This window comes from Zingiber officinale, chromosome 10A, assembly GCF_018446385.1.
Source record: "Zingiber officinale cultivar Zhangliang chromosome 10A, Zo_v1.1, whole genome shotgun sequence".
Classification (NCBI taxonomy): domain Eukaryota; kingdom Viridiplantae; phylum Streptophyta; class Magnoliopsida; order Zingiberales; family Zingiberaceae; genus Zingiber; species Zingiber officinale.
In genome coordinates this window covers 26,206,864-26,220,582 of record NC_056004.1, presented here as the reverse complement: position 1 = coordinate 26,220,582, position 13,719 = coordinate 26,206,864, and the positions used below count along the sequence as shown (strand labels likewise).

The 13,719-nt window shown below is 44.1% G+C and overlaps 1 protein-coding gene across 1 annotated transcript; it reads left to right on the top strand.

Annotated features, from left to right (window-relative positions):
- Positions 1-12,302: 12,302 nt before the first annotated feature.
- On the top strand, positions 12,303-13,376 carry LOC122026543 (uncharacterized PE-PGRS family protein PE_PGRS54-like). The gene has a single exon (XM_042585282.1). It carries the CDS (start codon positions 12,303-12,305, stop codon positions 13,374-13,376), a length of 1,074 nt encoding a protein of 357 aa, XP_042441216.1.
- The last annotated feature ends 343 nt before the right edge of the window (positions 13,377-13,719 follow it).

The following is a 13,719-nucleotide window of genomic DNA, read 5'->3' as shown; positions in this document are numbered from 1 at the left end:
TCGGTCTGCGGACCGATCCAGAGTGTTGTGGATCGGTCTGCAGACCGATCCAGTGAGATCCGAGCTTGATGCGATCTGGTGAAGGGCGGATCGGTCCGGGGACCGATCAGGGTTCTGATCGGTCTGGGGACCGATCAGGGCGTGCCGAATTTCTGATTTTTCAGCTGGTGTCTGAAATTTCAGTTATGGAAGTGGTGTTTTTGGATTTCTAAAGGTTTGGAACTCTCTAAGACATTGTTGATGCAATGGTCAAGGGGGAGTTGACCTTGAGGGGGAGTTTTACCTAATTGTCAAGGGGGAGTTGACTTTTAGGGGGAGTTTTTACTCCAAAAGACTTTTAAGGATTAGTGATATAGATTATCACTAAGTTGATTGTTGAGTTTAGTATCAAGGAGGAAATTAAGAGTTTCAAATGAAAGGTATGGGACTTTCATTAGGAAGAAACTCTTGACCTTGATACCCTCCTTGTTCTTTTTGATGTGTGTCAAAAAGGGGAGAGTGTTCATTGGAGAATTATCAGAAAACCCAAGTTAGGTTATCGGGTTAACCTAAGTTAGGGAAAGAATGTCAAGGAATGTTCAAGGAAGAACATTGGAATTCTTTTTGATGTGTGTCAAAAAGGGGGAGAATTATTGGAGAACCCAAGTTAGGTTATTGGGTTAACCTAAGGGGAGAATGTCCAGAGAATGTTCAAGGAAAGAACATTGGACATTGGAAGATGATTGAAAACCTAAGTTAGGTTATCGGGTTAACCTAACTTGATTATGGTTTTGTCAAACATCAAAAAGGGGGAGATTGTTGGTGCAACCTTAGGTCAAGGTTGACCTGGTTGACCCGACTCGAGTTGACGTGACTCGAGTTGTATTTTGATGTTTGACTTGGGAAGATTGTCGGTGCAACCTTAGGTCAAGGTTGACCTAGTTGTGTTGCATGTTGATGTTTGACACTCGTGAGAGAGTTCTATTCTTGATGTGGGACAAGAATAGATGTTTGGGAGATTGTTGGTGCAACCGTAGGTCAAGGTTGACCTGGTTGACCTGATTCGGGAAAAGTCCAAGCAGGAGCTTGGCGGAAAAGTCCAAGTATGGAGACTTGCCCGGAAAAGTCCAAGCAGGGAGCTTGGCACGCGAAAAGTCCAAGTATAGAGACTTGGTACTGGAAAAGTCCAAGCAGGGAGCTTGGCACGAGAGAAAGTCCTAACTGGGATGTTAGGCAGTGTGGAAAGTCCTGGTGAGTGAAACCAGGCAGTGGGAAAGTCCTAACTGGGATGTTAGGCAGTGGGAAAGTCCTAACTGGGATGTTAGGCGGTTGGAAAGTCTGGTGAGTGAAGCGAGAGTGAGAAAGAGTGATGTTAGGCAGTGTGAAAGTCCCGGTGAGTGAAACCGAGCGGTAAAGTCCTAACTGGGATGTTAGGCGGTTGGAAAGTCCGGTGAGTGAAACCGAGGCAAGGAAAATCCAGATGGATCGGGGATGATCGGACTTCCGTGGTTGAAAGTCTAAGTGGGTCAAAGGATTGACCGGACACTTAGCGGGAGTGTTAGCAGGTCAAGGGGTGACCGGATGCTGGCATGATGTACCAACAGGTCAAGGTTGACCGGATGTTGGTGTGGAAGCCTTAGGTTTAGGGTTGAAAAGTTTGGATCGGGCCGCACATCGATCCAATGATATATGCTCATCGATCGGTCGGTGACCGATCGGTGACCGATCGAGATGCTATCGATGGTTATCGATCGGTCCGGAGACCGATCGAAGGAGATCGATGGCGCCGAGAAGAAGCTCGATCGGTCCGTGGCCGATCAGGAGGTTCCGATCGATGCGTGGACCGATCAGAGGTTTCTGATCGGTCCATGGACCGATCGGGACCAATGACATAGGCTTCTTCCCGATTGGTCCGCATCGGATGTTACTGATCGGTCCACGGACCGATCAGAGTTCTAGCTGACGCAACGGCCAGTTTCTTCGCTGTCTTCTTCGCAGGTATAAAGGGTCGAGGGCAGCTGCTGTGCGACAACTTCTTCCTCTTCTCTTCTGCCTGCTGTTCTAGTGCTTGAGCTTTGTTGAGCTCTTCTTCGAAAGCTTCGCGTGAGCTTCTTCCTTCACCGATTGAGCTGCTGCTGTGGTTGGCGTCTGAGAAGCTGTTGCTTCTTCAACAGTCGACAAGAAGGCAAGGGTTGTTTACATTTGCTGTGTATTTACTTCTTGTTTCTCTTGTATTTGTACTCCTTATCTTGCTGTTGCAAGAAGTAGTTGTGGCGAGGTTTCTCCACCCATAAGGAGCTCATATTTAGCCGGTTCTCCGGGGACTCATCCACCGACGGATTGGTAGGCTTCGTCCACCTTACGGACACGCCGAGGAGTAGGAGTTCATCTCCGAACCTCGTTACATCGGTTTGTTTTTCTTCTCCTTAGTTTCTTCCTTGTATTTCCGCTGCGACTAACCCTAACTGTAGGAAGAACGCGAGAATTTGGGGCGGCTATTCACACCCCCCTCTCTAGCCGAGTACGAACGATCCCAACAATGAGCTCGTGGTTCCTTCGAGTTTGCTACTGCACCACAATTGCCACAATAAATTATGATAATTTTGGGCAAATCAGGAATCACATCTAAGTCCATCAAGAAGTTTCTGAGCCATACAACTTCTTTGGCTGCCACATACTCAGATTCCATGATGGAGTCCAAAACACATTTCTGCTTAACACTCCTCCATGTTATGACTCCACCTCCCAAAGTAAACACATACCCTGAGGTTGACTTACTATTGTCCCTATCTGATTGGAAGTCTGAATCCGTATAACCCACAGGGAATAAATCATCTGCCTGGTAAACCAGCATATAATCTCTAGTCCTTCTCAGGTACTTCAATATATCCTTTACGACATTCCAATGTCCCTGTCCTGGATTACTTTGATATCTGCTAACCATGCCCACGATAAAATAGATATCCAGTTTCGTACATAGCATTGCATACATTAGGTTTCCTACAGCCGAAGCATAAGGAACTGCTTTCATGTCCTCTATTTCCTTTGATGTTTTAGGAGACATCTCTTTAGATAAAGGTACTCCATGCTGAAAAGGTAGAAAACCTTTCTTGAAGTTTTGCATGCTAAAATGAGCTAGAATAGTATCGATGTATGAAGCTTGGGATAAACACAACATTCTTTTTTTGCGATCCCTTATCACTTTGATCCCAAGAATATGTCCACATTTTTCCAGATCCTTCATATCAAACTGCTTGGACAATCATACCCTTACGTCTAACAACATTTTGACATTGTTGCCAATGAGCAAAATGTCATCTACGTATAATACAAGAAATACCACCACGTTTCCGTCACTCTTCTTATATACACTGTTGGACCGCTGGGCCGGCTAGAAGGGGGGCTGAATAGCCCTGAAAATAATAAAAAGAAAACCCTTCTCGAACATCTTAAACTAACACTTGCATAATAATTAAATAGACAGAAAGTAAAAGAAGAGGCACATAGGGATTTACTTGGTTATAACCAGGGAGGTTGTTAATCCAAGGAGAATGAAGCACAGTAGATATCTCCTTTCAGGCGGAGAAGCCTCTTACAACATTTAAGCACAGATAATAATGAAGCTAAACTACAAAGAAAACATACAAGTGTTGTAATCAAGATTGCTTGTCTAATATCTAGCTTCTGGACCAAGGCTGTATATCCTTGGTCGGGGCGCCCTGAAGTGTTCCGGGCGCCCTGGGGGGATAAAACTTTATCTCCTCTCGCATAGATCGCGTTTGACCGCGATCAGGATAAACTCCAGGTCCAGGTGCCCCGGAATGGTCCCTCTTCTTCTCTCCCTCCCCCCCTCTCTCTCTCTCTCTTTCCCCGTACAGATTCTCGCTCATTTTTTTCTTATTATATATATATATATATATATATATATATATACTATCTATCCTCTTCGGAACGGCACTAGACGAGAGCATTTGGAGATGACACCGAAGGGACCCGGATAAAACTTTTAACGAGGCACGTGATAGTATGTTCGGATAGTGGGTCAGATTTGCATGTCCTAGGAAACTATATCAGAACGAGGCAAAAATGGACGGGGAGGTAGGAGGGCGAAGGTCGGACGGCGTCGTATGTAGCGTACTGGACCCGTACGAACATTTAGGGAGATTTTTAATTCTGAGAACTTTTCAGAGGACCAAACTGGTGGGTGTGTTTGGTTGAAAGTTTGGTCGGTCAGGAGGCATTTGAAAAAAATGGAGATCTCTGAATTTCGCACATTTTGACATATCATATGACTCATTCTAACTTCTAACGGTCGAGATATGATTTTTTGAAAGTGAGTAGGTAGTAGGGACGACTAGGCAGTTGCTAGAAGGCCAGTGGGCAGAAGGGGAGTAGGCAGACGACGGACATATAGACAGATAAGTACAGGTAGGCAGGCAGGCTGACAGATAGACATGAAGATAGATACAGGTAGGTAGGTAGATAGACAAACAGACAAACATACATACATACAGAAAGGTACAGATAGATAGATAGATAGATAGATAGATAGATAGATAGATAGGTTGCCAGACAGACAGACAGATAGATAGATAGATAGATAGATAGATAGATAGATAGATAGACAGATAGATAGACAGATAGAGATATAAGTAGGCAGGAAGATAGATAGTTAGGTAGGCATACAGACAGATAGATATATAGACAGGCAGATAGATAGTTAGGTAGGAAGATAGACAGATAGACAGGTAGGTAGATAGATAAATAGATAGGCAGGTAGTCAGATAGATAAATAGATAGGCAGACAGGCAGGCAGATAGACAGATAGATAGATAGACAGGCAGATAGATAGTTAGGTAGGCAGATAGATAGATAGACAGGTAGGCAGATAGATAAATAGATAGGCAGGTAGACAGATAGATAAATAGATAGACAAGTAGGCAGATAGATAAATAGATAGGCAGGCAGGCAGATAGATAAATAGATAGGCAGGCAGGCAAATAGATAGTTAGGCAAACAGATAGGCAAATAGGCAGATAGACAAGCAGACATATAGATAAATAGATAGTCAGGTAAGCAGATAGATAGTTAGGCATGCAGGCAGACAGACAGATAGATAAATAGATAGGTAGGCAGGCAGATAGATAGTTACATAGACATGCAGGTAGATAGGCAGATACATTGTTAGGCAGGCAGATAGGCATATAGAAAGGTAGGCAGTCAGGCAGATACATAATCTAGCAAGCAGATAGATAATTAGGTAGGAAGACAGGCAGACAAATAGATAGTTAGGTAGGTAGGTAGGAAAATGGATAGTTAGGTAGGTAGGCAGGCAAATAGATAGTTAGGTAGGCAGGCAGGCAGGCAAATAGATAGTTAGTTAGGTAGGCAGGCAGGCAGACATACAGATAGTCAGGCAGATAGATAGATATATATATAGATAAAATAGATAGCTAGGTGGTAGTCCACCAATGATTGTTACCCGCTCTCGCAATTAATGTTAATGATTGTTTCCCGCTCACACCTCTCTCAATCATTAGCAATTACTGTCTCATTTAATTTCCCGCTCAACCCCTCTCTCTCCCAAACACTGGCTCAATTAATTTCCCGCTCTCCTCCTTCTCTCTCTCAATGATTGCCTAAAATAATTTCCCGGTGAACTCGCTCTTTCTCCAAATCATTGATGCATTATTCCCAATGATTGTATCAATTATTTTCTCGCTCATCTTCCCGCTCATTATTCCAATGATTACATGCATTAATTTCCCGCTCGACCTCTCTCTCCTATTGATTGAATCAAAAGAAAGACAGTAGCTAGTATGTTGTACAGGTAGTGTGTGTAGATTATATTATAGGTAGTACAGTGAAGAAAAAAAAAAGAGAAAAAAAAATTAAAAATAATTTTTTAATCTAGTCGTACAATATTCCTGCTCGTTTTATTAATTTTTTATTTTTTCCATTTTTCGTTTAAGTTATATATATATATATATATATATATATATATATATATATATATATATATATATATATATATATATATTATATGCTTACAACACTATCTCAGCAATCGTGAGAATTTGGAGATAAGACCGAAGGGACCCGGATGAAACTTTTGTTGGTTGGTCCTAGGAAGATCGTACCGGTTCTATTGTACAAAATTTTGTACAAGTGTCGAACCTTTCCTAACAACCTATTGTGTTCTTTAAAAATTAAATTCGGAATCGAAAACGGAACTTAACATTATTGATTCCAAATTTAACTTATCTGTTCTTAATAGTTTAGACTTGGATCGCAAGCGGAACTTAACACTATTGATCCAAATCCACCTATGTTATAAATTCTATTAAATATTAATTTCAAAAATTGGCTCTCAGGTCAAACATGGCGAGACACATGGTCTTCTTGGGTATGAGAGCATCCACCACTGCCTCGACAAAGCCTCTTAACGAAATTCAATGTTTAATTTCCTAAAATAATATTAGGTTTAACCAAAAGGAACAATCGAATCACAAATTCGAAAAATAAAAACAAAACACAAACTTGAATCACAAATTCGAAACTCTAGAATCATATGCCTCTTGTGTTTGGAATTCATACAAAGAAAAACTAGCATGATGCGGAAAATAATTACTAGTTATACCTTTCTTTGTATGTAACAACCTCTTGATCTTCTACCATATTCCTCTTCTTATCTCAGATGTTGTGTGGGCAACGATCTACCGAGATGAGAACCACCCAAGCCCTTCTTTCTTCTTCACCAAGTTTCGGCCACCAAAACTCCTCCAAGGATGTAGAGGTTCGACCACCACCACCAAGCTCCAAGGGATGCTAGAAACAAAACCTCCTTTCTCTCCTTCTCCTAGCTTGAACCGGCCACCAAGGACTCCTCTTGTGTTGATGCTGCCGGCCACAAAGGAGGAAGAGAAAAGGAGAGGAGCTAGAAACAATGACCGGCCACCACCAAGGAAGAGAGGGAGGAAAATAGAATAGAGTTGTGTCTCATGAAGGCACCCCTACCTCCTCTTTTATAATTCTTGGTCTTGGCAAATAAGGAAATTTAATTATAATTAAAATTTCCTTTATTTTCCTTGCCATTGGTTAATAAGAAAAATTTAATAAAAATTCCTTTTAACCTCTATCATGGTCGGCCACCTTAAGAGCTCCAAATTAGGCAAGTTTTAAACACAAAATTAAAACTTCCTTATTTGTTTTCTGAAATTTTAAAATTAAAATTTCTCTAATAATTTTTTCCCTTCATGGTTGGGTATAAAAGAAAATTTTATAAATTAAAATCTTTCTTTTAAACATGTGGATGATTTTCAAAAAGGAAAGCTATCTTTAAAATTAAAATCACCTTTCAATCTACAAATAAGGAAAGATATCAAATCTTTTCTTAATCTTTTGTAGAAACTTATAAAAGGAAATATTTAATTTTAAAACTCTCTTTTTAAATCATGAACATGGTTACAAAAAAAGGAAAGTTTTATCAAAATTAAAATCTTCCTTTCAATCTACAAATAAGGAAAGATATCAAATCTTTTCTCAATCTTTTGTAGAAAGCTATAAAAGGAAAGATTTAAATTTTAAACTCTCTTTTAAAATCATGGAATCCACATAAGAAAAATTTTAAAATAAAAAACCTTTTAATTTTCTTAGGGCCGGCCACACCATGCTTGGGCTCCAAGCATTGGCCGACCACCTACTTGGCTCATCCTATTGGTCCTGGCCGGCCCTAGCTTGGGCTCCAAGCTAGGTTGGCCGACCCCATTAGGATAGGTAGGAAGGTGGGTATAGGTGGGTATAATTCTCTATAATTAAGAGGCTACGATAGGGACCGAGAGGAGGATTTGGTTTTGGTCTCCCGATGAAATTAAGCTTCCCGTGTTCGTCTCGAACACCCAACTTAATTTCATCAATAATAATTCATACCACTAAAGAATTATTATTGAACTACCGCACCAATCCCAAATTGCATTTTGGGCTCCTTCTTATTATGATTGTGTTAGTCTCACTGTGTTTAAGATGTCGAATGCCCACTAATTAAATGAGTTATTAACAACCCTCTTTAATTAATATCTTAGTCTAAGAGTAGTACCACTCAACCTCATCATCATGTCAGACTAAGTCCACCTGCAGGGTTTAACATGACAATCCTTATGAGCTTCTCTTGGGGGCATTCTCAACCTAGACTACTAGGACACAGTTTCCTTCTATAATCAACAACACACTATAAGTAATATCATTTCCCAACTTATCGGGCCTTTTGATTTATTGAGCTAAATCTCACCCTTTGATAAGTCAAAGAAATAAATACTAAATATATGTGCTTGTTATTATATTAGGATTAAGAGCACACACTTCTATAATAACTAAGGTCTTGTTCTTTTATTAAGTCAGTATAAAAAATACTTACCTTAAATGGTCCTACTCAATAAACTTAGAGTGTACTAGTGTAATTTATTAGTCAAGATAAACTAATACCTAATTACACTACGACTATTCCAACGATTTGTTCCTTTCCATCTTAGTCGTGAGCATCTGTTTATAATTTATAAAGAATTTATAACATGATCATCTGTGTATGACACCACACACCATGTTATCTACAATATAAATTAATTGAACAACTACACTTAGCAAATAAATGTAGACATTTGACAAAATATGATTCTTTTATTTCAAAATAAATGTTTACAAAAGCTAGACTTTTAGTATACACTCTAACAACTTTTTACGAGGCACGCGTTTGGTATATTCGGACAATGAGTCCCTTTTGCGTGCTTGAGGAAAGTATCTCGAAACGAGGTGAAAATGGACGAGGTGGTAAAAGAAGGAAGGTCGGACGGTGGGGAGGCGGCGCATGTAGCGACCGGGGGCCGGACGAAAATATGGGCCGAAAATTACTTCTGGGTCCTTTTCGGAGGACCAAACGGCTATTTTTGACCTTGGAGGTTTGATCGGTCCGATGTACCAAGGACATGGAACAAAATGTAGATCTATGAATTCCAGACATTTTGACATATCATTTGACTCATTCTGACTTCGGACGGGCAAGATATGAATTTTCAAAGGTGTCTGAATTATGTTTTTTCGTGTTTTGGGCCAACGGATGTCTCCGTCCTCAATTTTTCCCAACGCGGCTCTCGTAGCCCTCCCTCCCCTCTACACGTCGCCATAGACGGTTCTGTGTTCCGAGTCCCGGGTCAAAAGTTATTGCCATAAACGTGCACCCTCTCTCCTCCTTTTCTCTCTCCCACTAACTTTTTTTTATTAGTTTTTTATTTTTTTATAATTAATTAATTTGAATTTATTTTTTTAATGAATTAATTAATGATTTAATCATAACCCCTAATTACTCCCACCTAAATACTACTTGTCGTCGCCTGCTTTGCCGTCGTGTCATGCCATTCGATCCCCTCGCGTGCTGTCCCGTCGTGTCTGCTCCTGTCCCCTCGCGTGTAGTGCGGTTGCGTCAACTGCTGTCCCGTCGCGTCAACTGTCATCCTGTCATCTCGTGTCCCCAAACGTGCTCCCCGTCCTGTCATCTCATGTCCCTCGTGTGTGTGCTTGCCTATTCTCGTCTATTCTCGTTTCGTCTATTTTCATCTATTCTCGTCTCGTCTCATCTATTCTCATCTTGTCTCGTCTATTCTCGTCTCTTCTCATCTCGTCTATTCTCATCTCATATATTCTCATCTCGTCTATTATCGTCTCGTCTCGTCTCGTCTTGTCTCGTCTATTCTTGTCTCATCTATTCTCGTCTCATCTCGTCTCTTCTCGTATCGTATTGTCATTTCCTTTGGTGTCCTCTCCTGAGTTGTGCTGGCTGGTGCATGCAACAGCAAAAGCATAAAACATAAAGCATAAAGCAAAAGCATAAAGCATAAACCCAAAGCATAAAGGAAAAGCAAAAGCATAAAGGAAAAGAAAAAGTATAAAGGAAAAGCAAAAGCATAAAGGAAAAGTAAAAATGCAAAGCAAATGTCACAGTTAGTCTCGTCTCGTCTCATCTCGTCACGTCTCGTGTCATTTCTTCTCTATCTATATTAAGATCCCCCTGGCTGAGCACCATCACCACCCTCTCTACGCCTCCTCTCTCTTCAACTTCTTCTTCTTCTTCTTCTTTATCACGCTTATCCCACCACCCCCACTGGTGCTAGCTATCAACATGACCACCATCAACCCAATCGTATTTTGGAAACTTCGAGCATATGATTTCCTATCCCTTTCCATCCACATCCACCCCAACTCTCCTCCGTCGTTCACCACCCGGAGAGGTAGGCCGGTGTCACTGATTGAGACTGTGGGGAGAGTGGTAAGTGTGCAGCGCACCGACGAGACTCTGACCATTCGTGTCTACGATGGCAGCAGCAGCATTCCCTGTATCCTTTTCCTCCAACCACATGCCGAACACGGTGATTACGTCGTTGTGTCGCCAGACATCGCTCGCAGGTAGGCCGCATCAGTTGAATCGGGGAAGCTTGTCCAAGTCCGAGGGAAGATCACACTGAGTCCGAATGGGGCACTACAGCTTATCAGTCGTTCTGTTACCCTCGAACACGGTCCGAACATCGAAGCCCTGCACATCCTGAAGTGCATCGAACTGGCATCACACGTATAGAATCAGCCCAAAAGCAAGCATGCGTTAAGGCTATGTTATGCTAAGTTATGCTATGCCCGACATTTGTCCGACGCTGGTATCGTATGGTATGGTACGATAAGAGACGATACATTATGCTTTTGCTTTTGCTTTATTCTTTATGCATTTACTTTTGCCGTGGACGTGACAACCGGATGCCTCAGTTGTCATGTTATGTTATGTGACTTGGTGTAGTGTTATGTTATGTTTTAAAAAAAACCTAAAACATGTGGTTGTTATCAACTCCATACAATACAATATGATACGGTATTATACGGTATGATACGTGACGAGACAATCTATAATACTACGAAATGTGATGATATGATACGATACGATATGTTCCAATGCAATACGATACAATACGTTCTTATGCGACATGATACGATACGTTCCTATACGATATGTTCACCATTCATTTCCTTTATCTTTTTCCTCCGATTATGTGCAATTTTTTGTTACAATGTTTTCCTTTCCCCCTTGTGCGTCCATTTAGCACAAAGCCCATTTGGACAGCATGCAATTTAGCACAAAGCTCATTGAGCACAAAGACCATGTAGGCCACATCACATTTAGCATATAGGCCAAAGCCCAATTAGCCCATTTAATTCATGTAGGCCAATTAGGTCATTTAACCCATTTAGCCTATTTAGCCCATCAAGCCCATTTAGCCCATTTATTGCATTTAGCCCAAGTAGGTCATTGCCCATTTGAACCCATGACCATTTAGCCGAAAGCCCATTTGGACAAAGCCCATCTAGGCAAAAGCTCATTTAGCACAATAGTCATGTAGCCCAAAGCACACTTAGGTCACAACACATTTAGTTGACGTGACAACTTTATAATGGTCTTGTCACATCAAGAATCCACCCTAAACCCTAAACCCTTAACCCTTAACCCTTGAACCTTAAACCCTAAACCCTTAACCCTTAACCCTTAACCCTTAATCCTTAACCCTTAACCCTTAACCTCTAACCCTTAACCCCTAAACCCTTAACCCTTAACCCTTAATCCTTAACCCTTAACCCTTAACCCTTAACCATTAACCCTTAACCCTAAACCCCTAAACCATTAACCGTTAACACTTAATCCTTAACACTTAACCCTTAACCCTTAACCCTTAACCCTTAACACTTAACCCCTAACCCCTAACCCCTAACCGTTAACCATTAACCCTTAACCCTTAACCTTTAACCATTAACCCTTAATCGTTAAACATTAACCCTTAACCCTTAACTGATAACCGATAACCAATAACCGTTAATCGTAAAACGTTAACCGTTAACTGATAACCGTTAACCATTAACCCATAATCCTAAACCGTTAACCGCTAACCGTTAATCATTAACCATTAACCCTTAACCATTAACCGTTAACCCTTATTCGTTAACCCTTAACCGATAACCCTTAACCGTTAACCATTAACCGTTATCCGATAACCGATATTCATTAACCGTTAACTGTTAACCGTTAAACATTAACCGTTAAACGTTAAACATTAACCGTTAACCGTTAACCCTTAACCGTTAACCGTTAACTGTTAACCCTTAACTATTAACCCTTAACCGTTAACCCTTAACTGTTAACCAAACCCTAAACCAAACCGAAACCACGGCGCTCTCTCTCCTCCCTCTCCACGCGTGCGGGCGATTCTTGGGCGATCAGCCTCCTCGGGCGAGCGGCAATGGCCGCCGGCGCTTCCAAAGCGCCGGCGCCGGCCCCCCTGCCGCCTGTGCGTGCTTCCGGCCCGTCCTCGGTGGCCCTCCATCTAAACCCGCGGCTCCACAGTGGTGCAATGGGCGGGGTGGCGGCGGCTCAAGGTGGCGACGCCCTAGCGGCGGCGATGCAAGGCGTTGGTGGGGATGGTGGTAAGGCGGCGGTTGCGAGAGGTGTTGGTGGGGACGACGAAGACAGGGGGTTGGTGCATGGCGCGGGTGGCGGTGAAGTTCGGGCGGCGGCGGCACAAGGCGGTTGTGGCGGAGGTGGAGATCCGATCGTGACGAAGGAGACGTCGGGCGTTGCCCCTCCTGTTGGCGCAAGCGAGGCGATGGAGGATATGGTGCAGGCATCGGCGGCGGCCAGGGCGTTGGTGCACCTGCTGTTGGCGGCTTGCGGCGGTGGTGGAGACGTGCGGACCTCGGGGAAGACGGGGGCGACGGGGGCGACAGCCCCGGTGCTGCAGCACGCTTGCACGGTCTCTGGGCTGATGGGGAGAGGGGTGCGGACGGGCTGCATGGGCGAGGAACAGGGCAGGGACACCGGCAACCCTAACCCTAATCCTAACCCTAATTTTGGGGCGCCGGAGGGAATGTGGACGCAGCAGCAGGAAGCGGTGGCTGGGGCGGCGATCTCGACGACGCGTACGACCTCGGGGACGCAGCAGAGGTCGCGGCCTGCTCTGACGCCGGCGCCTTCGCCGGAGCTAGTGGCGGAGATCGTGGAGGCCTTGGCGGAGGTGATGCGGACATGGGACGCCTCCTTGGCGCCAACCGGGGAAGCAGGTGGGGACCCAACGGTGATGACATGCCGAGCAGTGGCCGGAGAGGGCGGTGTGACGGCGACCGATGGCGTCGGGGCGGTTTGCGGCGGCGGTGGAGACAAGATGACCTCGGGGACGCCGGGGGGGGGCAGCCTCGACGCAGCAGGCATGCGAGCTCCCTGTGCCGACGGGGAGAGGGGGTTGGACGTGCTGCATGGGGGATCCACAGGGCAGGCCGGCCGGCGCAGCAGGGAACCGCCCGGGCAACCCAAACCCTAACCCTAACCCTAAGTGGGGGGCGCCAGAGGAAATGGGGACGCAGCAGGAGGCTGGGGCGGCAATCCCGAACACGAACACGACCTTGGAGATGCAGCAGAGGCGGATGCCTGCCCTGTCGCCGGTGTCCTCGCCGGAGCTAGCAGCGGCGATCATGGAAGCTGTGATGGCGGCGATGCGGGCAAGGGACGCCTCCCTGGCGTCAGCTGGGACAGCAGCCGGGGATCTAACGCCGAAGATGGACCATGCAGTGGCCGGAGAGGGGGCGCCGGCGGCCGGTGGAGGCGGAGCGGTCTGCAGGAGCTCGGACCCAGTGCCGGCGCTTCTTTCTTCGCCGGGGAGACGG